The following is a 25,989-nucleotide window of genomic DNA, read 5'->3' on the forward strand; positions in this document are numbered from 1 at the left end:
ACAACACACACACATACACACACACACGCACACACACCAATTCTACAAACACACACACATCAATTCACATCCAAACATGCACAAACACAACACACACATACACACAGCAATTCACATGCAGTCCACACCCACCCCAGGCACAACTGGACAAACATGCACACAGAAATGCATAAGTTGGCCACACACACACACACACTCCCACTACCACACACACACACACACACACACTCCCAGCCTCCTGTCAGTCTGGTGTTTTCCTGAGCGGACTCCTTCAGGTAAGCAGTGTGTTCAGACTCTCTGCAGGAAAACTCTTTATTTCACTTTCTGATCTCAGCCTGAAGTCGAGTGTTTGTCTGCAGCTGCACCGTTGGATTGTGGGAAAGCTGCAGAGTTCTGGCCGCTGTTTGTCGTGTTGGGAAACGCAGCCGAGGCGCTCCTCTTCTCCAGTTAAAACGTCTTTTCTTTCTCTGCTGCGGCTCGACAAAAACACTTTTTAACTCGGAACAGAAGAAGTGCAGAGTGGACGGGTTTCACACTCACAACTCTGTTAAAACTGTCAGACTTACATACTTCTCTTCTATTGTCATCACCAGATGTTTCTGTTATTATCTTCTCTCTCTCTCTCTCTCTCTCTCTCTCTCTCTCTCTCTAGCTGTTGTTTTCTCCTCTATATGCTTTGGCAACACAAACATATTGACATGTCAGGACCGTAAAGCTGAAACTGAAAACTGACATAGAGACTGAATGTGTCTGTTGTTTTTAATGATTAAATTTTGGATGATTAGACTGCTGGAAATGGGTTAAGGGTTACCAAAGTGCCAGCTCTCTCTCTCTCTCTCTCTCACTCTCTCTCTCTCTCTTTCTCTCTCTCTCCCCCTCTCTCTCTCTCTCTCTCACTCTCCCTCTCTCTCTCTCTCTCACTCTGTCTCTCTCTCTCTCCCTCTCTCTCTCACTCTGTCTCTCTCTCTCTCTCTCTCTCTCTCAGTCATGTTATCCTTGGCCGCCCTCTCTCTCCGTCTCGGAGCCGCTGGTTGCCGAGGAGGGAGACGCTCCATGGCAACCGTCATCTCCGGCAACAAGACCTCCAAGTGAGTTCAGGTCCCACTTTAACCAGTCAGAGGGGGGGGGGGGGGACCAGGATTCAACTGGGCATACGCATATTGTTTCTTTTCAAGGTCGATTTTTATTAAACTATGAAATAATAAATTGGCATTGCATATTGGGAAATAAACACTCTGTGTAGCTCTCATTAGTCTGAACTTGTTTCCCTGCTGGAGACTGTCAGCAGCTTCCAGAAGACTCTCTGTCCCATCAGTCCGTCTTCACCTCCGGGTCAGGTCTTCACCGTGCTGCTTGGTTCAGTTGCTGCTCCAGTGATCAACAGTTTCTTCTGCTTCAGGAAGTGAACTGGTTTGTTTTCTGATCAAAAACCAGAATGCAATGGAAAGAATCATCTGGTCATAAACTCCCATGATTCAGCTACGGTGGCCCAAAGGGGACAGAAGTAACATTAACGTGAATATCTGACAGCTCAGCGGATGAAATGTGAACAGGGTGAAACCGGTTCTGTCCTCAGGTTCGGTCCCTGCAGGACTAGAGCTTCTCTGGATCAGTAAACTGTGCTGCTCATCTCGTTTTAATCCTGAGAACACAACTTCATTATCTTGTTATCTCCAGATATCAAACGTTGTTTTCTCACGATCAATAATTAATTAACTCGTTTTCATGAGATAACACAAAATGGTTTTCTTGAGATCACGACTTAATTAGGAAACTGATTGTGGTCTCAGACTCAGATCTGATGTGTTGATCATGGTCTCTTCACTTCCAGTCTGTCTTCATTCTGTCCCATCAGGTTTTCCAGGCCGCCTCTCTCTCTCTCTGACGGCAACAGCACCGGGACAAAAGTTGTGATCTGAGCAAAACCATTTATTTGTTTTCCCTAGACAACAGGATAATTAAGTCCTGATCTCCAGATAACAACAACAACAAGTAAAACTGCTGAGCGACCGCTGCTGCTCTCGGCAGCAATACTCTCTGACTGAAGGCCAAATTATATTTCTGCGTCGAAGTGTCTCCGTAGCTTTCTGCTGCTCTCAAAATGTAACTGAGTGCAAGACAACAAGAGCTGTGATTGGGCGCTCGGTGTCTCCTCCTCCTGTGTGAAGACAACATGGAGCAGATGAAGAGAGAGGAGCTGAGGAGGTTCAGATGTTAATCCGGACTACAGCTCATCTCCTGATTATAAAGACACCAGATGAACTGAAACATCCACAACATGAGTTTCACTACGACTTCTTCTGTGGTGTCTGCTGTGTGAACAAAGCTCCACACTGACATCTAGTGTCTCAGTGGTTTACAACCAGCATCACCAACAGAACTAGAAACACTCGCACCGCCGGAGACAGCTTTGGCGACTTTGTCACTATATTTAGCGACTTTTCAGACCCCCCTGGCGACTTTATTTCTCAAAAGTGACTAGCAACAAATCTGGCGACTTCTTCTGACCACGGGGAACGATGTAAATGTGTTGAATCCCAAAGCATTTGGCAATAAATTGGTGGCTGATGCCGGTTTGCTGTACTTGCTTTTCTAATCCAGAGAGGTCTGATGATCACAGCGCTTCCCACACACAGCGTCGCCCCCCCCCTCCCTCCACTGAGAGCGGGGCTGTAGGTTATATATTGATATGCAAATTATCGTATGACATCATCTGGCGACTTGTAGCGACTTTCTGAACCGCCAATAGCTACTTTCCTTGGAAAACGACACTTCGATGCAGAAATATAATTTGGCTCAACAGTCTGATGCCTGCCATCGATTTACAAAACACCAACTGAGCCAAACTACTGAAGTACCTGAGTCGAGTTAACCTGCCGACACGAGAGGCTTTGATCTGTCCAAACACACGACAGTGAGCTGACTGTCATCACAGAAGTTATGACTGTTCAATATCCCAGTCTTAATTCAACCAATCGTGACCTTTGTCCTTCTAAAGCTCCGCCCACAGAACTGGAATGAATAGAATGGCCACACCTAATCAAATCAGCAGATTTGAATTTGTCATGTGACAGGTTCACGTCAAGATGGCTGATACTGTTGTCATGGATACCAGCATTGGTTTGGTGCATGAGACTCAGAGAACATCATGTGTTGCTATGGCGAAGGAATCATTTAACTGAACATCCCCGTGCCTCATGCAGAATTCTGCCGTGCCAACGCTCATTTCCATGACGACAACTACAACATCTAAATTCTATGGCAGCCATCTTGAAGTGTACCAAGAGAAATTAGCTTGATCCATCAGAAAGTGGTCGTTCTTCTTCTATTTCTGTGGCTCTGCGTGCGGCATCACATGTCAGAACACAACCTGCTGCTCACTGCTGGACCAGGACTTTCCAAAACACTTCTCCTCCTAGAAAAGCCTTCAGGTTCATCTGAATAGAATAGAATAGAATAGAATAATAGAATATACTTTATTGTCCCAGAAGGGAAATTTGTCTCGGGCACAATGCTGCATAGAGTTGCTCCATATAAAAGACACATTCAACAAGACAACATAACAAGCAATTATAAGTTATCTGTGCAAGGTATCACGATGTCCATAAAGAGGCAACACATTTGATCACAATAAACATCTGCTGCTCTTTAAAAGATGTTTAAATAAATGAAAGTGTTCTGTGTCGTCAGGCTGGTGAGGGAGAGGCTGAAGAAGGAGGTGGAGAAGATGAAGAGTCAGTTCTCCGGCTTCAGACCGGGACTGGTGGTTCTACAGGTGAGAACCAGGAGCTTCGACCGCAGGCTTTCCCAAAATAAGAGGAGGGTATAGAGGCTTCCAGGTGATGTCACCTCCTCTGGCGGCCATGTTGGAGGTCCTCAATTACAATTTACTATTTCCCATTTGGCAGACGCTTTTATCCTAAGCGACATACATATGACTCCTCAGCTGACTGTGTTTCTGTCGTCTCAACAGAACTGAACAGACGGTTAATTTCTGTCTGTTTCTGACTGAACTGATCATTTCATCACTGATCCATCTGATTGATTTAGTGTTTAGATAATGTCAGCTTGTTAGCTAGCTAACCATAGTATCTGGTCAGCTAACATCACTGTCTTGTTGTTAACACATCTGATTAGCACACTAGCTAACGTAGCTAGCAGCAGCTAGCGTTAGCATGTTCACATTAACATCAGTGTGTTTGCTGGCTAGTTAGCTAGCTAACAGTTTGTTCAGGTTAACTGAGCTGACTCTTCTCAAGCTACAACTATTCATGTTAGATTCTATTCTCTGTGCTGTGTTCAGCCTTATATTACCATATATTTTTTATGTATGGGATGACAGATGACATGCAGAAAAACTCTCCTTCAAACCACATGCCACTGTCTTTCTAGTAGGACTTAGAGAATAGGACCATGTGAAAATGAGAGGCAGAGGAAGCAGCATGTGTTGAATGTCAGAGAAAGTGTTTCACCCTGAACAGAAACCAGTCTGACAGTCTGACAGGTTTCCTCCAGTCTGGACCGGCTGTTTGCTGCAGCTGCAGCTGCAGAAACCCTCCCATGAAGAGACTGATCAGCTCTACATGCTGATTCATCACTAAAAACAAACCTCAGTCCTGGTTTTCATCACGTTACTCAGCAGGTCGGCCTGGTGGTCAGTGAGACCGTCCTGTACATGTTAAGTCACAGGTTCAACCCCACAATGACCAATGTGTCATTAAAGTCACAATGACATGAAAATCTTGTTTTTTTTATTGAAAATTAAATTTTATTACATTTTTTAATTGAAAAAATTAAAAATAAATAAAAATCTTGTATTTTTATATGAAAATCCCATAACTTACTTCCTGGAAAACAGTGCATCTCAACCATTTTGCTTCCTTAGTGTGATGTATTTCCTGTTGAAACAGGATGTGGGGCGGGACATAAAGCAGGGAGGGATCATATCCTGATATATATCGATATAAAAAAATCCTAATGATTATTGTGATACTGAATTCAACCATATCGACCGGTGCTAACCTGAACTAAACATCTAATTATGTAACAGGAATATGAACATGAATACTTCAACAACACACTTCATCTGAAAACTGAACTTGTGGTTTTAATGAGGCTCGTCTCTCTGCTCCTCCCACGCTGCTTCAGAAAGACTCAGGCCTTAACGAGCTGATTAGCTGCTTCATTAGAGGTGTGACTTCAGAGCACAGATCCTCACATACTGTGTGTGTGTGTGTGTGTGTGTGTGTGTGTGTGTGGGCTGAGCCAAGCTGCTTGGAAACGACGATTACATTTGGAAGAACAGGGCTCATACACTGCTACAGAATATTACTTTTATTATTTCTCACTAGCTGTTGCTTTTATTAGATAGGATGGATGCTGTTGTTTTACGAGAGAGAGAGGGAGAGCGAGAGAGAGAGAGAGAGAAAGAAAGAAAGAAAGAAAGAGAGAGAGAGAGAGAGAAAGAGAGAGAGAGAGAGAGAGAGGGATTATCAATCAGCATCTCTGGACATTGGCGGGCATTGCCATTAAAGTGTAACATTAACGTTTTTAAAATGAATCTTTATTGAAACTATCAAATCTTGCTATTTTTTAGACAGGCAGACAAGGCAATTAGAGGCTGATGGGAGAAGCGGTCAGTCTCTGTCTAATTATATAGGCCTACACCTGTGTCTGTAGTCTGCTCTTTGTTATCCTCTGCACCCTGATGAAGGCCTGTTGGGGCCGCAATGCATTGGTGCGTTTTCTAACGTTTTAACATGAAATAGCCAAAGTCATTCAAGGCTTTTTAACGTTATACAGAGGAGAGTGCCTTGGATTTTTTTCTTTGCTATTTTGATATTTGATAAAGCACAGAGAGCCAACCACCTTTGATGTTTCTATGTTTCTGCAATCCTGTTATTAGGACCGAGGTGAATTCAGTAATGGAGACTTTTTCTGTCTAAATCTGTATCAAGCAGCTGAGTCAGCTTGTTGTGGTGTGGCTGTAGATCCATTCAGTAACGTTCTCAGTAAAAGTGAATAGTGTGATAAGGTGGATTTGGTTACTGTGACACAGTAAACTGTCTTGTCTTTAGCCCTAGTCTCTACTCCAAAACACTCTGAGTTGTAGCTTGAGAAGAGTCAGCTCAGTTAACCTGAACAAACTGTTAGCTAGCTAACTAGCCGGCAAACACACTGATGTTAATGTGAACACGCTAACGCTAGCTGCTGCTAGCTACGTTAGCTAGTGTGCTAATCAGATGTGTTAACAACAAGACAGTGATGTTAGCTGACCAGATACTATGGTTAGCTAGCTAACAAGCTGACTAAACTGTCTTAACACACATGAAACTCAAACCAATAAAACACGCTACATACATACGCTATGCTAATCTAACTTGGTAACTGTTTTAGAGTTCAAAATCTGCCAGGCTTTTATTTAAAGCACCATAATGGAAGGCCTAATCTGGCAGTTAGTGCCTTCTCCTCACTGAGATTAACTAATCTAACACCTTATATCAGTTGTGATGATGTAAAATAACGTCTTAAACTGTTTCAGGTGGGTGATAGAGACGACTCCAACCTTTACATCAGTACGAAGCTAAAGGCTGCAGCTGAGGTAAGACAGATGAAACCAATGAATGCTAATATTTATGTTAAAGGTGCTATATGTGTATTATTTTTAACTATTATATCATTATCACTATCTCGGTCTCCTCTGTCTCACTCCAGTAGTATTAGTTCTAGTGTTTCTCCACATTAAGACTACATTTCCCATCAGCCCCGTTGCTTCCTGCCCCCCCTCCCCCTCCCTGAAGAGGATCAACATGTTGGAAGTGATTTCTCCATCTTCCTTTCCCTCCTTCCACCATCTGCTGCCAGAAACTCTTTCAGCTTTAGCTCCGTTTGCTCTGGAAGAACAGAAGAAGAACCTCTTCCTGTTTTGTGCCGTAAAGCGATCCAGCAGATTTCCCTCCAGATCCACCAGGTGGAGAAACTATGGAGGATGCAGAGTAGAGGCCTTTTACCATAACTATAGGTCTCTGAATTAATGTGGTGATGATTTATTGATGGTAAAATGACACACGCAGCACCTTTAACCATAGAAACGGTAAAATAAGATGCTGAGTTTTCTCTGCTATTCTCTTTAGATTGGAATCAGTGCCAACCATGTGCGGCTGCCAAACACTGCAACAGAGGACGAGGTTGGTAGTGAAATTAATACAAAACAAAATGCTTTTTAATGTTTGCACAGTATTCAGAGTGGGCGTCTTATCCTTCCAACAAAGTCTGATAAAGCCTAGTTTCGTTAAGCTAACATTAGACCTCAAATTCTCATGAGCGCTCAGAGCAGCTGAAGGCTGGGATTTGTTTTTCCTCAGAGGATCAGTTCAGTGAGTTTGTTCCTCTCTTCATGCTGTAGTTCAGCTCCGCTGCCTCTTGCTGCTAAGAATAAGTCCAAATGTTTTCACAGCTCACTGCAGGATTATTAAAATGTTTGTTTCTTGAAGTGTCAAAATGCAACATGACTCCTCTCTTGTACAGAAGTTTGCTAGCTTGTTAGTATTTTGTTACTTCCTTCCAAATTATAATGATCATTAGTTGTTTGACAGCTGTGAAAAGGTTTTGGGAGATTAACACCAAATACATTTCACATCAATTATTAGAACACAGAAAAAGCAAACAGGAAAAGATTTGATCACACTTGTCCCGCACTTCGTAGTCGCGGCCCGTTTGAACCGTCACACTTCTTATCTACTTGTTTCCTGTCTCCTGTCTCCTGTCTCCTGTCTCCTGTCTCCTGTTTCCTGTCTCCTGTCTCCTGTCTCCTGTCTCCTGTCTCCTGTCTCCTGTCTCCTGTTTCCTGTCTCCTGTCCCGCCCTCAGGTCCTGCAGAGCATCGCGTCCGTCAACCAGAACCCGGCGGTCCACGGTCTGATCGTCCAGCTGCCTCTGGACTCCGTCAAGCCCATCGACACCGAGAGAGTGACCAACGCCGTCGCACCCGACAAAGATGTGGACGGGTGAGTCCTGCTGGGTAAACTGCGTTCCAGCATCTGATTGGCCAGATGGGGGCACTATAATTAAAGATAAAAAAATGTTAACTCAATTGTGTGTGTGTGCGTGTGTGTGTGTGTGTGTGTGTGTCCAGTCTGACCTGTATAAATGCAGGGAAGCTGTCTCGTGGCGATCTGGGCGACTGTCTGATCCCCTGTACGCCCAACGGCTGCATGGAGCTCATCAGACAGACAGGTGAGCAGCTACCTGCTGTTAGTATTATTATTAGTTTCATTTAATGTTTTTTGTTGTCCAGGGCTTCAGAGTTTTAGTGTCCCATGATGGTTTAATGTTTCAGAAGCTTTTCCACCCTGATGAGAAGAAAACTGTGGAGGAAACACTGAATACTGAGACTTTTGGGAAAATGTTTGGCATGAAAATGGTCAATCTTAAAAATATTTAATATAGCTTCAATCCAATGTAAATGTAAATCAAATATATTATTATTATTATTATTATTATTATAGTTTATTATAATGAATTAACAGTCACTCTGTTCCTCGGTGTAGGCGTGTCAGTGGCGGGGAAACATGCGGTTGTGATTGGTCGCAGTAAGATCGTCGGGGCGCCGATGCACGACCTGCTGCTGTGGAGCCACGCTACCGTGACGACCTGCCACTCCAAAACACCTGACCTACCTGCACAGGTAACACTGACCTACCTGCACAGGTAACACTGACCTACCTGCACAGGTAACACTGACCTACCTGCACAGGTAACACCAGACCTACCTGCATAGGTTACACCTGACCTACCTACACAGGTAACACAGACCTACCTGCACAGGTAACACTTGACCTACCTGCACAGGTAACACTGACCTACCTGCACAGGTAACACAGACCTACCTACACAGGTTACACCTGACCTACCTGCACAGGTAACACTGACCTACCTGCACAGGTAACACTGACCTACCTGCACAGGTAACACAGACCTACCTACACAGGTTACACCTGACCTACCTGCACAGGTAACACAGACCTACCTGCACAGGTAACACTGACCAACCTGCACAGGTAACACCAGACCTACCTACACAGGTAACACTGACCTACCTGCACAGGTAAGACCTGACCTACCTGCACAGGTAACACAGACCTACCTGCACAGGTAAGACCTGACCTACCTGCACAGGTTACAGAGGCCTACCTGCAGATAGGACTTCCTTCTTAAAGTCCAGATTTGACTGTAAAGTATTAAAACTGCTCGTGCCCAAAGAGGAGCATCTCTAACATGAGACCATCGTCTCCATTTGAAGATTTGAGGATCATTTGAAGAGACGCAGTGTTGAAATCCCTTCCAGCGCTCAGTGGTCAGAGATGCTGTTGGTGTTGATGTTGGTGTTGGTGTTGGTGTTGGTGTTGATGATGTTCTGGTGGCAGGTGGGCCGGGCGGACATCTTGGTGGTGGGAGCAGGGAAGGCAGAGATGGTGAGAGGAGAATGGGTGAAGGAGGGAGCGGTGGTGATCGACTGCGGCATCAACCACATCCCAGGTACCAGCTGAGGTTTAACAGCCTGATGAAGAACAGCAACAGTTTCACTTCATACAAGAACAAGGAATGTAAAGCTGACTGGGTGCAGAAACATAATGAGCAAGATATCTATTTGCTGATCTCTGGTCTGATGTCATCCTTTTATTAAAATAATGAATATTGGTACAAAATTTCTGTTTTTGACCTCCTCTGCTGCTAGATGAGACGAAGGCCAGCGGGAAGCGGGTGGTGGGAGACGTCCACTACGCCTCAGCCAATCAGAGAGCAGGATACATCACACCTGTTCCAGGAGGGGTGGGGCCAATGACGGTGGCCATGCTGATGGAGGTACGAACACTCCGCCTTGAAACACCGTTAACACAAAGGACATGAACACAAACAAAACATTTTAGTCATATGTGAATTCAAATCACATGTGCTTTTTGTTGGTTTTCATATGTAAGCATGTTGAACTTCTCATTTCCCATGTGAAAACACGGCGACAGTGAACATGTCGTCCCTCATAAATGATGCAGTCCCCCTTTGGGAAATAAATAACAAGTAAACAAATCTACCGCCCCTGTTTGGCCAATCAGTGCAATATTGAAAATGCCAGAATGGAACAATGAGGAGCATCGTTCCCCGAAGTCGACCCGCAGGCTTTCCATGGTCGTTTTCACCTGTGAGTCGTCTCTTTGCATGTGAAATTAAGTTTTCATATGTAATGGCCGGTGGAAATTTGGAACTTTTTTGACGACATTTTACGTTACAAAGCACCGTCACAAAATCCATTCTGGTGGATTCTGTCACAGTGATTCGTTAAAACACAGCTGACTCTTCAGTTGCTTCTCTCATTACAGACGGCAGTTTGTCATCCATCACAGTTATTAGCTTCATAATAACCGCTGCGGTCCCAAAAACAATAAACAGTAATTAGCTCCAGTTTGACTTAATGAATTCAGGTTTGGCCTTTGTGTTTTTTAGCCTCGCTAAAGAGCAGCACCGGTGGAAAAAGTCCTCAAATCCTTTACTGACGTGAAAGTGTCAACACCATGATGGAAAAACAGTTAATTAAAAGGAAAAGTTCTGCAGTCAAAAGTTTCCTTCAGTAAAAGTCTAGAAGTATCAGCAGTAAAATGTCCTGAAGTATGAAAAGTAAAGAGAGAGAGTTAAATTATTGAAGCATGAACCTGTCAGAAGTATTTTAATGTTGTCGTCTAACTGCTGCAGATACTGTTGGAGTTTAAACTCTAACAATGCAACATGTTTTATGAGCTTATCGTATGTTTTGATGTAAAACTTTATTCTGCAAAGTAACTCGAGACTCCAGCCGGCAGATAAATGTAGAGGAGGAGAAGTAGAAAGTCTGAAGAATGGAAACACTCAGTAAAGATCCAGAACCTCAGAACTGGACCGAAGAACAGCGAGGGAACGTTCTGCCTCTGGTTCCTCACTAACACGTCGGTTCCTCTCTCCCTGTCTGTTCCTCTCTCCCTGTCTGTTCCTCTCTTGATGTCTGTTCCTCTCTCCCTGTCTGTTCCTCTCTCCCTGTCTGTTCCTCTCTCCCTGTCTGTTCCTCTCTTGATGTCTGTTCCTCTCTCCCTGTCTGTTCCTCTCTTGATGTCTGTTCCTCTCTCCCTGTCTGTTCCTCTCTTGATGTCTGTTCCTCTCTCCCTGTCTGTTCCTCTCTCTGAGGAACTCGTCTAAACTCATTAAGCTGTGATGTCTTCATCTCTCTGTCTGTCTGCTGTTTGTTTTCCTCTGTTTCTTTCTGCCTTGTGATTATATGGATTTTTCTTTTAAATCTCTTTCATACACTCAGAGAAAGGAGGGTTCTCCCAGGGTTCTTTGGTCAGTGGTTCTGTAGAGACCCATAATACTCAAAAATCAAAATCAGACTAAAGAAGCCAGTGTTCTTAAAAAATTATCTTAATCCTGTTGGTTTGGAATATTTCATAGATTATTAAAGGGTTCTTTACAGCACCATAACGGTTCTAATGTAGAACCATTTGAGCATGCTGCCATAGGGAACCTTTCCAAAAGAGTTCTTTACAGCAGCATGAAGAGTTCTGCTGTGGTGCAAGCCTAAAGAACCGTTTTCTGGTGCTGTAGAGAACCATTTTTGTTAAGAGTGTAGTCCTAACAATAAACGTGTGTGTGTGTGTGTGTCAGAACACGGTGCAGAGTGCGTGGCGTTTCCTGCAGAAGAGCCAGGCTGGAAGGTGAAGCAGCAGAAGAAGAGCTGAGCAGAGAGGTGAGCAGACAGGTGAGCAGCAGACAGGTGAGCAGAGAGGTGAGCAGAGAGGTGAGCAGCAGACAGGTGAGCAGCAGACAGGTGAGCAGCAGAGAGGTGAGCAGCAGACAGGTGAGCAGCAGACAGGTGAGCAGCAGACAGGTGAGCAGAGAGGTGAGCAGCAGACAGGTGAGCAGAGAGGTGAGCAGCAGACAGGTGAGCAGCAGACAGGTGAGCAGAGAGGTGAGCAGCAGACAGGTGAGCAGACAGGTGAGCAGCAGAGAGGTGAGCAGCAGACAGGTGAGCAGCAGACAGGTGAGCAGAGAGGTGAGCAGCAGACAGGTGAGCAGAGAGGTGAGCAGCAGACAGGTGAGCAGCAGACAGGTGAGCAGCAGACAGGTGAGCAGAGAGGTGAGCAGAGAGGTGAGCAGCAGACAGGTGAGCAGCAGACAGGTGAGCAGCAGACAGGTGAGCAGCAGACAGGTGAGCAGCAGACAGGTGAGCAGAGTGGTGAGCAGCAGACAGGTGAGCAGAGAGGTGAGCAGCAGACAGGTGAGCAGACAGGTGAGCAGCAGACAGGTGAGCAGCAGAGAGGTGAGCAGACAGGTGAGCAGCAGACAGGTGAGCAGCAGAGAGGTTAGCAGACAGGTGAGCAGCAGACAGGTGAGCAGCAGAGAGGTGAGCAGACAGGTGAGCAGCAGACAGGTGAGCAGCAGACAGGTGAGCAGCAGACAGGTGAGCAGACAGGTGAGCAGCAGACAGGTGAGCAGAGAGGTGAGCAGAGAGGTGAGCAGACAGGTGAGCAGCAGACAGGTGAGCAGCAGACAGGTGAGCAGCAGACAGGTGAGCAGACAGGTGAGCAGCAGACAGGTGAGCAGCAGAGAAACATTTTCCCAGCATGTGGATTTCAGACGGGACAGCAGGTCAGACCAAAACCAGGCCAGGGAGCACAGAACCTGAAAAGAGAGAACCTGCTGAACCTGAAGTCTCTTTGTTTTCTCTGTTTTCTCTCTGCAGGACAGAAGAACCGGATCTCCTCGGACCCTGGAAGGATCTCCTCTCTCCTCTCTCCTCTCTCCTCTCTCCTCTCTCCTCTCTCCTCTCTCCTCTTCCACCCTGAGACGGATTGATATTAATAAATAGTTTTTTTGTTTCATTGTCTGGATTTTTTTGTGTGAACCCAACCGGTCATAAGATGTGTGATGACTGTTTGCTAAACAGATTTTCCAACATGATCTCCAGCTTGGTGCAGAGTTTGTGAACGTAGCTCTTCTTCTATTCTGCTATTCTTCTAATGATCAAACTTAAACACACTACCTCTTTTCTGTTTTTTCTCTTCAGGCTTTTACTGTTTTTATTGCTTATTTTTGAAAGATTTTTTTTGGTATTGCTTATACTCTATTTGTGTTTTCCTTACTGACTCCTTGATCTGTACCAAGGGGATCAATAAAGTTTCATCTTATCTGTTTACTTTTGTTTATTCAGTCAGGTCGAAGTCACTTCAAGAGAAAGAGCTGACAAACCGATTCATAGAGATAACAAAGAAAACACACAGTAATCCCCCCCTCCCCCATCCCCGCCCGGTCTGGACCAATCAGAACCAAGTATGTCTCCTTGGCTGATTATCAATACGCATGTTTGTGCGTTCTTGTGTCCTCCATGATGCGTTGTATATAATATCTAACCGCTGAAGCACGATTCCAAAACAAAAGAACGAGCGGACGAAGGACGGATAGAAACCCGGAAGTTTCCTTGCCAACCTCAAAATATCCAGGATGTGCCGGACGGAGACTTCACCGACGAGAACGAATTGAAAGCCCCAGGATTCATTGCGACAACGGCCAATCGTAGACGAGGTGACATCACCTCCAGATGTTTCCAGCAGCTACAGTGGAGTTTGATATGAGAACATGTTTCAGGATGTAAAACATCAGCGGTAAACGTCAGGTTTTGGTGTCAGTCCCTCAGAATCAAAGAGCGAGGGCTTCTTTCTAGAGCCGCCATTTTGCACCAAGAGACGTTCAACAATCATACAGGGAGAAATCCATCGTAGAAGAGGAGAGAGACCAGTTTCTCCACCACAGGAGCAGGAGAGAGACCAGAATGCACTGCAGCAGCAGGTGAGAGACCAGAATGCACTGCAGCAGCAGGAGAGAGACCAGAATGCACTGCAGCAGCAAGGGGTTTGACTAAGGGACGACTCACTTTTCCTTAACATGAAAAACTCTCGTTCTCTTGCTCTGCTATTGTTATTTTTCTCTCCACCTACTGTATGTAAAACCCACAGCATTAAATTAAATATTATCGGGTTTTCCAGGTCCTGCTGAAGAGCCATCGACTGGTGTTTATTAAAAAAAACGATGGCATATTTATTAATTTAATCTGATATTGATTGATTTGGCTGAGCTCCAGGTAGTCAGAGTGCAGAGGAAGGTGTGAGCCGCTGTAATCTGTCATTTAGTCTAATTGTCTGGTATCTGGTGTCAGTGTTAACGGCTCAGAGCAGGAAATGACTGCAGCTTCATTTGGAGACACAGCAATTAAAACTAATGAGTCACCAGGCGTCTTGATATTATTAGTCCTGCTGAGAGAGAGAGAGACAGAGAGAGAGAGAGAGAGAGAGAGAGACAGAGAGAGAGAGAGAGAGAGACAGAGGTTAAAGAGGAACCAGATAACTATTAAAGTCTATGGTTTTAACTTGAATTTTCTCAGTAGGTTAATCAATAGAGGTGAATAGGGATGAAATAATAATCTTTTCATTTCCCATTTGGTTTGTTGTTTGTATATGATTTTTGCAGGCTGTAAATAAGCTCCTCCCCTATAGCTGAAGCCCCTCCCACCCCATCCAGACACAACCAGCTCCGCCCACCAGCACTGAGTGAATAGATCAGAACAGGATGACGCCTACTGAGTGTGAAACTCTATGAGCAAAACAATAAATCAACATTTTCTGTGGTTGCTTTTTCTGTGTTCTAATAATTGATGTGAAATGTAAATAATTTGTCATCACCTTACCTTTGTCAAACAACAGCAGAATCATAAAAAAAAAAATCTTGAAGTGTCAAAATGCAACATAAGTCCTGTCTTGAACAGAAGTTTGCTAGCTTGTTAGCATTTTGTGACTTCCAGATAATTAAATTATAATTGACAACACCAAAGACATTTCACATCAATTAAAGAAGCACAAAAAATGCAACACATTTTTTTGTTTTGCCCATGCAAACTGAGCAGGACACATCTACTGTACTGCACTCTGTGGGCGTGGCCTATTTGAAATGTCACGCCATTCTTATCTATATTGCAAAATATGGAGGAAGAGCGGCCAATCATCAAACCAGAAAACTGGTCGGTTTCCCAAACTGGCCTTGATAGAACGAGGTCAGAAAACTGTAAAAACTGACTGTTTTCGCTTCACTGTTCATAATTTAATGCAGAACTACAACACTTGACTCACATTATGATACGAGTTCCCTAAAGGTCTGAGTACATGCATCCTGAATATTTCATTCATCCTAAAATGCTTTTAAATAAACAATGTGTGAAACAGCATCCAGTATTTATGGAGCTGGTCGATGTGACAGAGAATCTCACATCTTTAAAATCTCCTGGTATTAAACTGATGCATATCTTTATGAGCTTTATTAAAGACTTACTAGGCTTTGCAGTTTCACCAGTAGGAGGAACATGTAGAACTGTGTGTTAGTTAATAAAGTGTAAATCTGTAGAACTGTGTGTTAGTTAATAAAGTGTAAATCTGTAGAACTGTGTGTTAGTTAATAAAGTGTAAATCTGTAGAACTGTGTGTTAGTTAATAAAGTGTAAATCTGTATGAAGCAGCTAGAAGCAGAGAGCAGCTGAGTCAGCTTGTTGTGGTGTGGCTGTAGATCCATTCAGTAACGTTCTCAGTAAAAGTGAATAGTGTGATAAGGTGGATTTGGTTACTGTGACACAGTAAACTGTCTTGTCTTTAGCCCTAGTCTCTACTCCAAAACACTCTGAGTTGTAGCTTGAGAAGAGTCAGCTCAGTTAACCTGAACAAACTGTTAGCTAGCTAACTAGCAGCAAACACTGATGTTAAGAAAACAAAAACTGAGGCAGCCGCTGCTTTCAGCAGCATGCAGCCCTGGAAAGTGGAAAGGAGACAGAGACAGCTCACTAATAATAACAGTAAACTTTATTACCGATAGAAAATATGTTCAAAGACCATTTCACTAATCCATCATCCTGTCTGGAACAACTTTACCTTCCAATTCTTGAGTGCTGAGAAAGCTCCAACAAGTTCATCTTACTCATTTTTTCTACAAGCACGATTTTTATTCTAGCGCAAGTAAAAAAGTTTACGTAATGTCACCAAATGGTACTGTGGAGATAACAATAGGATCATAAATTATGCCTGCTCGTGCTGTTATAGATGGCCAGTTCTCCCCTGCTGTGCTGTAGATGAATTCATCTTTCTTCCCTTTCCACAGCGCTGTAACCATCGTTTTAGTTGCAGTATACTTTGGACTTCAACCTCACCAGTAAATTTGGCCCCGGGAACCTCATCTGGTGTTAAAATGACGGGGCTGGAGTCGGCGTTTGTATTGGAAGACGGTGAATAATTCATTTTCATCATTGGCGTGAAGCCCGAGGCACAAGCTGCTGTCTGACTTCCTGTTAGGAAACAGAAACATGACGTGGACCGTGATGTGAGGAGCTGTTCACAGAGAGGGAAACCTTTAACTCCCTGTGTAGCTCAATGAGGAGAGCAAGGCACTCTCCTCCTCCTCCTCCTCCTCTTCCTCCTGTTCTTCCTCCTGTTCTTCCTCCTCCTCTTCTTCCTCCTGTTCTTCCTCCTCCTCTTCCTCCTGTTCTTCCTCCTCCTCCTCTTCCTCCTGTTCTTCCTCCTCCTCTTCTTCCTCTGTCAGTAGAATCTAATTATCACTCCCAGTTTAGCTGCCTCCATCCTGTAATGAATTAATAAGATTATCTCCAATCTGTCTCTCTCTCTCCCTCTCTCTCTTGCTCTCTCTCTCTCCCTCTCTCTCTCTCTCTATCTCTCTCTCTCTCTGTCTGTCTGTCTCTCTCTCTCTCCCTCTCTCTCTCTCTCTCTCTCTCTCTCTCTCTGTCTGTCTGTCTCTCTCTCTCCCTCTCTCTCTCTCTCTCTCTCTCTCTCCCTCTCTCTCTCTCTCTCTCTCTCTGTCTGTCTGTCTGTCTCTCTCTCTCTCTCTCTCTCTCTCTGTCTCTCTCTCCCTCCCCCTCTCTCTCTCTCTCTCCTCTCCCTCTCTCTCTCTCTCTCTCTCTCTCTCCCTCCCCCTCTCTCTCTCTCTCTCTCTCTCTCCCTCCCCCTCTCTCTCTCTCTCTCTCTCTCTCCCTCCCCCTCCCTCTCTCTCTCTCTCTCTCTCTCTCTGTCTCTCCCCCTCTCTCTCTCTCTCTCTCTCTCTCTCTCTCTCTCTCTCTCTCTCTCTCTCCCAGGCGTTTGACATTCCCTGACACATCAGAACTGTCAGCATGCTGTGCACAGTTCCTACCCACAGACTCCATGTTACTTGTATTTTTAATTTATTTTTTATACCTTTTTTCCCATTTGAACTTTGATTCTATTATTTTCATTTATTATTTCCATCATCATGTATAAAAATGAAAAGCTGCTGATGAAGACGATGCTGGCTGAAACATATCGGTTGTTTAAATGTTCCTGTTGGTTTTGCTGATGAAGCCTGATAACGCTCTTTTTCACTTTAAGAAGTGAATCTTTCTTTTCTTTTTTCTACAAAGAAGATGAAAACAGACATAGGAGCCATTCATACTTTTCCAGAGTAGAAGATTCAGAAAGTTGATATTCTATAAAAGGCTAAGTGCAGTTACATCCTTTTTGCACCAAATGAGTCCAGCACTTTCACTTGAATCTTCTGGATTTTCCTCTTCATTTTGATGTATTTTATGATTACAAACACGTTCCTTTCATCAGATCGAACTCAACAAGCTTTCCACTCATATATGAAACTCATTTTCAGTTCAAATGTCACTGATTGTGGAGAAATAATTCAACTTTCTGTGACTTTTAAGTGACTACTGAACTCCAGGTTTTATCTCCTTGTAGTTTTATACTCCATACTAGTATTGCAATAACATGAATTTGATGGAGAAAATCTTGAATGAAAGTGTGTGTGTGGTGTGTGTGAAGTGAAATGACAGCTGTGTATCAAGCTGTGGACGGAGACACTCAGATATTTGGATCCTCAGACTGTATTTGTTGTTTTCCCAGCAGACTAACAGGTTTCTGTAACTGAAGGAAATATCAGCAGAACGGTGCAAATGTCACACAGAGAGGAAAACTGCTAGAACCATTTATTTTGTAGACTGGGAAGAGAAATGACTGTTTGTTATGCCAGACTCATAATGACCTGCACACACACACACACACACACACACACACACACACACACACACATAAACAAACACAGATGGAGGATCTCACCAACAAACCTAATTAATGCCTCACACACACACACACACACACACACATAAACACAATCTCTCACAAACAAACTCAATCATCACACACACGGAGCGCTGACTCTACCTTCAGGGTTTCAGATGAAATTCCTCGGTGACCTTTTCCAGAATGCTTCTGGTTGCCGTGGCGACCGCCTCCTGCGCTCCGCCTGCTGCTGCTGCATCCTGTCGCATTCTCATCACAACAGACCCGCCGTTCCTTCTTCTTCTACAGAAAACAAATGAAGGTTCAGGAAGTTCTTCACCTCTGAGCAGGAACTCTGACTCTCAGGTTTAGCTACTGTGAACATGACGTTCCTCCACAAACTGGATTCTGTGACTAAAACATGAATTGGACACAACATTTTCAGCTAAACGGTTAAGTTTAGGAACTAAAACAACTTGGTTAAGGTTAGTGAAAGGCTTTGGTCGTGGTTCAATAAGAAAAAACTTTGAAAAAAAAAAATTTGACTCTCAGTAGAAATTTCCTTCGTACAAGCTGGGAATTGAACTCCGGTCTCCGTCAGTGAAGTGAAACTCCTCGGCCTCCTCCACCCGACCTCAACACCCTGCCTGTCACCGAGCTGCTCTGAGACTCTGCTGCCTGGTTACGGTCGCGTCTCCTTCATGGAACCGTTTCCTGCTGGGAAAACAGAGTTTTAACACTGTATGTGCCACCAACACGTCATTTGGTTTCAACAAGCCGTGTTCATTTCATGTATTTTTGTGAGATCAGGTTGCAGCAGTGACGCTTCTACCTGCGGAAATAACGTTTCTACCCATAGAGGTGACATTTCTATCCATGTTTCTACCCATAGAGGTGACATTTCTATCCATGTTTCTACCCATAGAGGTGACATTTCTATCCATGTTTCTAATCATAGAGGTGGCATTTCTATCCATGTTTCTACCCATAGAGGTGGCATTTCTATCCATGTTTCTACCCATAGAGGTGACATTTCTATCCATGTTTCTACCCATAGAGGTGACATTTCTATCCATGTTTCTACCCATAGAGGTGACATTTCTATCCATGTTTCTACCCATAGAGGTGACATTTCTATCCATGTTTCTAATCATAGAGGTGACATTTCTATCCATGTTTCTAATCATAGAGGTGGCATTTCTATCCATGTTTCTACCCATAGAGGTGGCATTTCTATCCATGTTTCTACCCATAGAGGTGACATTTCTATCCATGTTTCTACCCATAGAGGTGACATTTCTATCCATGTTTCTAATCATAGAGGTGGCATTTCTATCCATGTTTCTACCCATAGAGGTGGCATTTCTATCCATGTTTCTACCCATAGAGGTGACATTTCTATCCATGTTTCTACCCATAGAGGTGACATTTCTATCCATGTTTCTAATCATAGAGGTGGCATTTCTATCCATGTTTCTAATCATAGAGGTGACATTTCTATCCATGTTTCTACCCATAGAGGTGGCATTTCTATCCATGTTTCTAATCATAGAGGTGGCATTTCTATCCATGTTTCTAATCATAGAGGTGACATTTCTATCCATGTTTCTACCCATAGAGGTGACATTTCTATCCATGTTTCTAATCATAGAGGTGACATTTCTATCCATGTTTCTACCCATAGAGGTGACATTTCTATCCATGTTTCTAATCATAGAGGTGGCATTTCTATCCATGTTTCTACCCATAGAGGTGACATTTCTATCCACATTTCTACCCATGTTTCTATCCATTTCTGCCTGCAGTGATGCCGTTCCTGTCCACAGTGACTCGTCTCTACCAGCAGTTGTGACATTTCGACCCTCGGCCGTGACGCTGTGATGAAGTTTCTACCCGACATGATGACCTTTCTACCAGCGGAGATGTTTCCACCTGCGATGACAACATGTCTCCCCGTGGCGATGATGTTTCTAACTGAGGCGATGACCTTTCTGTCCACGTTTTACACTCAGAAACAACGTTTGCACACAGCAACGACTTTGATGACGTTTCTACATTTCTTCCCACAGCAATAACTTCTACCTTTGTTAATTATGTTTCTACCTGCAGCAACGACATTTCTACTCACAGTGATGATATTTCTACCTGTGGCGATAATATTTCTTCCCACAGTGATGGCATTTCTACTCACGGTGATGACATGATGACGTTTCTACATTTCGAACTGCAGCAATGATGATTCTACCTGCAGTGACCATGATTTCTCCCCTGCAGTGACGACGTTTCTACCTGAAGTCATGATGTTTCTACCTGCAGTGACAAAGTTTCTACTGCAGTGACGATGTTTCTACCTGCAGTGACAATGTTTCTACCTCCAGTGACGACATTTCTACCTGCAGTGACGATGTTTCTACCTCCAGTGACGACGTTTCTACCTGCAGTGACAATGTTTCTACCTGCAGTGACAATGTTTCTACCTCCAGTGACGACGTTTCTACCTGCAGTGACTGTTTCTACCTGCAGTGACAATGTTTCTACCTCCAGTGACAACGTTTCTACCTGCAGTGACAATGTTTCTACCTGCAGTGACAATGTTTCTACCTCCAGTGACGACGTTTCTACCTGCAGTGACAATGTTTCTACCAGCAGTGACAACGTTTCTACCTGCAGTGACAATGTTTCTACCTGCAGTGACGATGTTTCTACCTCCAGTGACGACATTTCTACCTGCAGTGACGACGTTTCTACCTGCAGTGACAATGTTTCTACCAGCAGTGACAACGTTTCTACCTGCAGTGACAATGTTTCTACCTGCAGTGACGATGTTTCTACCTCCAGTGACAACGTTTCTACCTGCAGTGACAATGTTTCTACCAGCAGTGACGATGTTTCTACCTGCAGTGACGATGTTTCTACCTGCAGTGACGATGTTTCTACCTGCTGTGTGAACGTTTCTATCCAGAGTGATGACGTTTCTACCTGCAGTGACGTTTCTACCCACAGTGACAATGTTTCTACACTGACAATATTTGTAACTGCAACTATGACATTTCTTCTTGCGCAGATGATGTTTCTGTGTTCAACTGAATGAGGCTTCTGTCTGCGGAGGCGGTCCTGTTAGACAGACGACACGAGCACCTGGGAGGAAAAACTCTTTGTTTTTTTCCAGACAGTCTAACGAATGTCTGGTCACTTTGTAAATGGTTTCACTACAAATATTGGATGGCGGTGGAATTTCAGAGGAGCTGTGTGTGTGTGTGTGTGTGTGTGTGTGTTATATCTGTATTTTACTAATACCTTTCTCTTCCATCACTCCTCTACCACTTGACGTCGTCTGGAGAATGACTTTACATTCTGACGTCTCCAACCGTCTTTGATTAGTAAATCTGATTCACCTGCTGCCTCCGCTAGCTTTGACCTTTAAACATTCGACACACAGACAGATTAAAGACATATTCTCTTCTTTCTTCCTCTGTACCTCTGCCTACAACAGCTGAATGGTCTCTGTCTGCAGATGGCTGACAGGATGCTGCGTCTCCTCAGGTCAAACCCTCGTTTTCCTCCTGGGATTTTGATTTAAATACAAAATACTTCAAACAGCACAACCTCCGCCAAGAGAACACAGACTAAATGATCTGGACGAGAGGTTCAGAAACCTTTTCATCATCCAAGAACCCACTAGTAGATCACCGTTGCCATGGCAGCAGTGTGATGCCAGCACCAGAGCGCCGAGGTGAAGCTGAGCTGAGGTTAAAGGTTAACTTTGTCCAAATTAGCGGCGACACACTGAAGCAGCAACAACTTGCAGACAGGGATTTGATTATATTCCTGCTGTCACACAAGTTATTTCCTGTAGTATTTACCGTCTGAAAGCTGAGGAACAGTATTTTCTGTAGTATTTACCGTCTGAAAGCTGAGGAACAGTATTTTCTGTAGTATTTACCAGGTAAATGGTATTTTCTGGTAGGAAGCTGGTTCCTGCAGTCATTCCCAAATGACATGAAAGCATTATGAGAGCAGCGTTTTGCAATGCATTCTGGGTGTGCTGGCGGGTTGGGAGGTGTTGTCGTGACACAGTTTCTCCATCCAGCATCTTTCCAGGTCACTGAAGCATCCAGCTACTAAATATTGATCTCAGCATCCTGAGATCTTCCTGCTGCTGAACAGCTGGGAGACTTTGAACTCACGGCTAAAACAATACAGAACAGTCAAACAGAATATCCCCAAGCTAATAAACACTACTCTAAACACGGTTTGACCTTATTCACACGGCGGCCATTTTGAACACTTGGGGTGGGAAACTCTACCTGCAGGATCGGCATAAAAGTTACTTATTTAAACACATAAGTGAGGATAATAAAATACTGATAAACAGTCATCAAATTAGCAGCAATCTCAAGAACATCAATCCATTTGAATTGAAACAAAGTTAGTTATCTAATTAGCTAGTCAGTAAGCTATTAGCTAGCTTAAGCTAGCCAAATGGACCAAATATATTAAAATGTAAACATATCCCTCTGGATTCTTGATATCCATTTGTTTCAAGTCTGTTTTTCAGTGTGAATCAGTGAAATGATAAATGTCAGTATTCACAGCAGACTGGACTGTTCAGGTAGAGTTTCTCACACAAAATGGCCGCCGTGTGAATAGATCAGTATAGTGACCAACTTTAATCCTCCTGCTTCTTCTTCTAGCAGCAGAAACTCGTCGCTCTGCTCTCTGGGCTGAAACGTCTGGCCCCGCCTCCATCAGTGATGTCATAGCAGGTATTTCACCTCCGGCAGCGTCAGATGCTTTGCGATCAGAAAGTTGTTGTTGTTTCAAAGAAACAGTACTATTATTATACAGTAATAAAAGTATTATAAAGTAAACATTCTTCCATCACTTTATGTTCAACACACTTTCTGCACTTTCTCTTCTTTAATTTGCATCCACACTCTGAGCATGTTTCACCAGTGTGTGTGTGTGTGTGTGTGTGTGTGTGTGTGTGTGTGTGTGTGTGTGCGTGTGTGTGTGTGAACCTATTAGCTTATTTTCTGCCTCACTAAGTTCTCTGCTTCCTCCACAGGCAAATAAAATATAAAACTATCATTTTATTCTGATAATCTACTGCTGATTCTCAACAGTGTCAGTAGATATTCAACAGTGTCAGTAGATATGTAACAGTGTCAGTAGATATTCAACAGTGTCAGTAGATATTTAACAGTGTCAGTAGATATGTAACAGTGTCAGTAGATATTCAACAGTGTCAGTAGATATTTAACAGTGTCAGTAGATATGTAACAGTGTCAGTAGATATTTAACAGAGGGTCAGACAGCTCACTGTGTATTAAATTGCAGTGTGAACCTGCATCATGATGCATGTAAACTCATTACTTTGTATATGAGACCGTCCCCCCCCCCCCCCCTCCCACCACACCCCTCCATATTGAATGAGCTATTTCTGCACATAAACCGCCAATCACAGCGGTTGCCATGGAAACTGGGGCGGTGCGGCGGCCGTGGTGAAGGATGCTCCGGTCGACGCTCCGGCTCTCCGTCAGCTCTCTGTGTGAGGCGGAGGGAGCAGACGGCATCTACAGGAGGAGGAGGAGGAGGAGAAGAAGAAGAAGAAGAAGGTAAGATTTATTTTACTTTAAGTTTTAATGAGGAGTTTCTTCATCCAGCAGCATCAGCACAGTTTATTTCTGCTGAATACATTTCTGCTGTTTGTTGAGGCAGAGCCGGTCTCCAGCAGAGGAACACTGCAGCGTGTTGAAGGTTTCTGTTCAAACCACCAAACCTTTAATAAAAACACTAAACAGCAGAATCATTAGAGTTATTACCAGAATTATTATCCCAATAATTTCCCCTTATCTGCAACTTGCATTCATGTTAAGGAACGCTGCGTGTAAGTTTCCCTGGATTTGTTTTCTGGTATTATGGGATGTGAGGTTCAGTTATTTCAGTTACTTATTCAATTCCATCTCATTCCTTATCTCTGTGGCCTTTTGTTTTTATTATTTATTTCTTTTATTTAACCTATATGTTATAATATTATCCCTACCTACCTATTTTATCTTTCTTTCTTTCTTTTTAATGTCATTTTATGAGTTGATAATGTCATCTCACCTGACAAATTTTTGTGTTTATATTGAATTTGCCTTGTGTATGTAATATAAAGCTGTATAAAGTTTGCCTTGCCTTAACATCACACTACACACTTAGATGTACACATTAGATGCTGATGAAATTGTTAAAGTGATAAATAATCATTACTCCAGTCCTTCACACCAGATTACAGACAGATCTCACCGTGTTAAAGATGAGAAAAGCCGTTCTGACAGGATTTGCTGGGTGTGACTGTCTGTCATCCAGCTGTCAGTCAGCTGATATCTTTCTCTCAGGAGATGAGATGGATAATAAAGTTGACAGATGAGTTATGATGCTCTGCAGCGCTGAGTGAGGAGCTTATTAAAGGAAAACTCCCCTAAAACTCTGTAACTCTGTTAAAAACAGCTGTTGGTGATGGAGTCTACTTTGCATTCCTGGCTCCATTCAGTAGTTAGTTGTGTTTTTCTTCTTGGTGGATAACCGGCCAATAGCAGACGAGGTGACGTCACCTCCAGATATTTCCAGTTTGATATGAGAAAATGTTTCAGGATGTAAAACATCAGCGGTAAACGTCAGGTTTTGGTGTCAGTCCCTCAGAATCAAAGAGCGAGGGCTTCTTTCTAGAGCCGCCATTTTGCACCGAGAGACGTTCAACAATCATACAGGGAGAAATCCATCGTAGAAGAGGAGAGAGACCAGTTTCTCCACCACAGGAGCAGGAGAGAGACCAGTTTCTCCACCACAGGAGCAGGAGAGAGACCAGAAATCACTGCAGGAGCAGGAGAGAGACCAGCATGCACTGCAGCAGAGAGACAGGCTGGGGTTTGAGTAAGAGGCGATTCCCACTTTTTTTCGACTGGAGAAACTTTTACTTTGTTGCTCTTAGTATTGCTATCTCTCTCTCCACCTACAGCTGAATACAACCAGTTAATGCTCTTTCTCTGGGGGTTCTCAAAAAGCATTCTGGGAAACGTAGTAAATCGCTAACTGCAGTAGAAGCAGGCGAGGCAGGTTGAGGGAAAGTGGGTTCACCAAAACAGTAAAAGGCACTTCATCACTTAATAACTGCTGAATGTGTTGAACATCACAGACTGAAGAGGATCTGAGGGGAGTTTTCCTTTAAGAACTTGATGTTAATAGTGAAAGTATCTTGTGAGCGCATGTTTAATATACTTTTATATCTGATCAGCATCTTGACAGCTAAGATTTAATTCTGATCGCACTGTGTTTCATACATAAGCATCATTTTAATATTATGCTTTGTTTCTTTTCCCAGGTTTTACAGGTGTTTTATCTGACTGATAAGAAGAGCGGATGTTTCAGCACCAGCTGCTTGTAGATAGAAGAGCTAAAATGCCTCCTGTCATATCCTGGTAATGTAAACACCATTAAGCTTTACCGTCGAAACTGAACCATGGCGACAGAGGAAGGCGAGGATGGACAGTGTGCAGAGAAAGTGGGATTAAAGAGGAAGCTGACCGGTCCGCCGAGGCTGCTGCTGGGAAAAACAAAGACGGAGAACAGATGTGAGGCTCGGGCCAAAAGAAACAAGGCGGAAACCACCAGCGACGAAACTGGAACCGACTCCTCCCCGAAGCATTCAGACGCCGTGGTGGAAGAGCAGGAAGCAGCCGGCGCTACCTCGTTCAGCCTAACAGAAACCCCAAAGATGGACGAAGAGGTTTCATCTGAAATACCCGCAGTGCCCTGCAGGGGGCGCTGCGGTCCAGAGGGTGAAGACACCA

The 25,989-nt window shown here is 43.8% G+C and overlaps 1 protein-coding gene across 1 annotated transcript; it reads left to right on the top strand.

The window, feature by feature from the left end:
* Positions 1 to 346: 346 nt before the first annotated feature.
* Positions 347 to 13,092, top strand: LOC139909212 (C-1-tetrahydrofolate synthase, cytoplasmic-like). Its single transcript, XM_078290041.1, has 12 exons — positions 347 to 446; positions 986 to 1,088; positions 3,691 to 3,775; positions 6,542 to 6,601; positions 7,134 to 7,187; positions 7,869 to 8,005; positions 8,134 to 8,234; positions 8,549 to 8,685; positions 9,425 to 9,536; positions 9,736 to 9,863; positions 11,688 to 11,781; positions 12,766 to 13,092. The coding sequence occupies exons 2-11, from the start codon at positions 988 to 990 to the stop codon at positions 11,739 to 11,741; spliced, it is 969 nt and encodes a 322-aa protein (XP_078146167.1). The 5' UTR covers positions 347 to 446; positions 986 to 987; the 3' UTR covers positions 11,742 to 11,781; positions 12,766 to 13,092.
* The last annotated feature ends 12,897 nt before the right edge of the window (positions 13,093 to 25,989 follow it).

The sequence above is a fragment of the Centroberyx gerrardi genome, chromosome 18, assembly GCF_048128805.1.
Source record: "Centroberyx gerrardi isolate f3 chromosome 18, fCenGer3.hap1.cur.20231027, whole genome shotgun sequence".
Lineage (NCBI taxonomy): Eukaryota > Metazoa > Chordata > Actinopteri > Beryciformes > Berycidae > Centroberyx > Centroberyx gerrardi.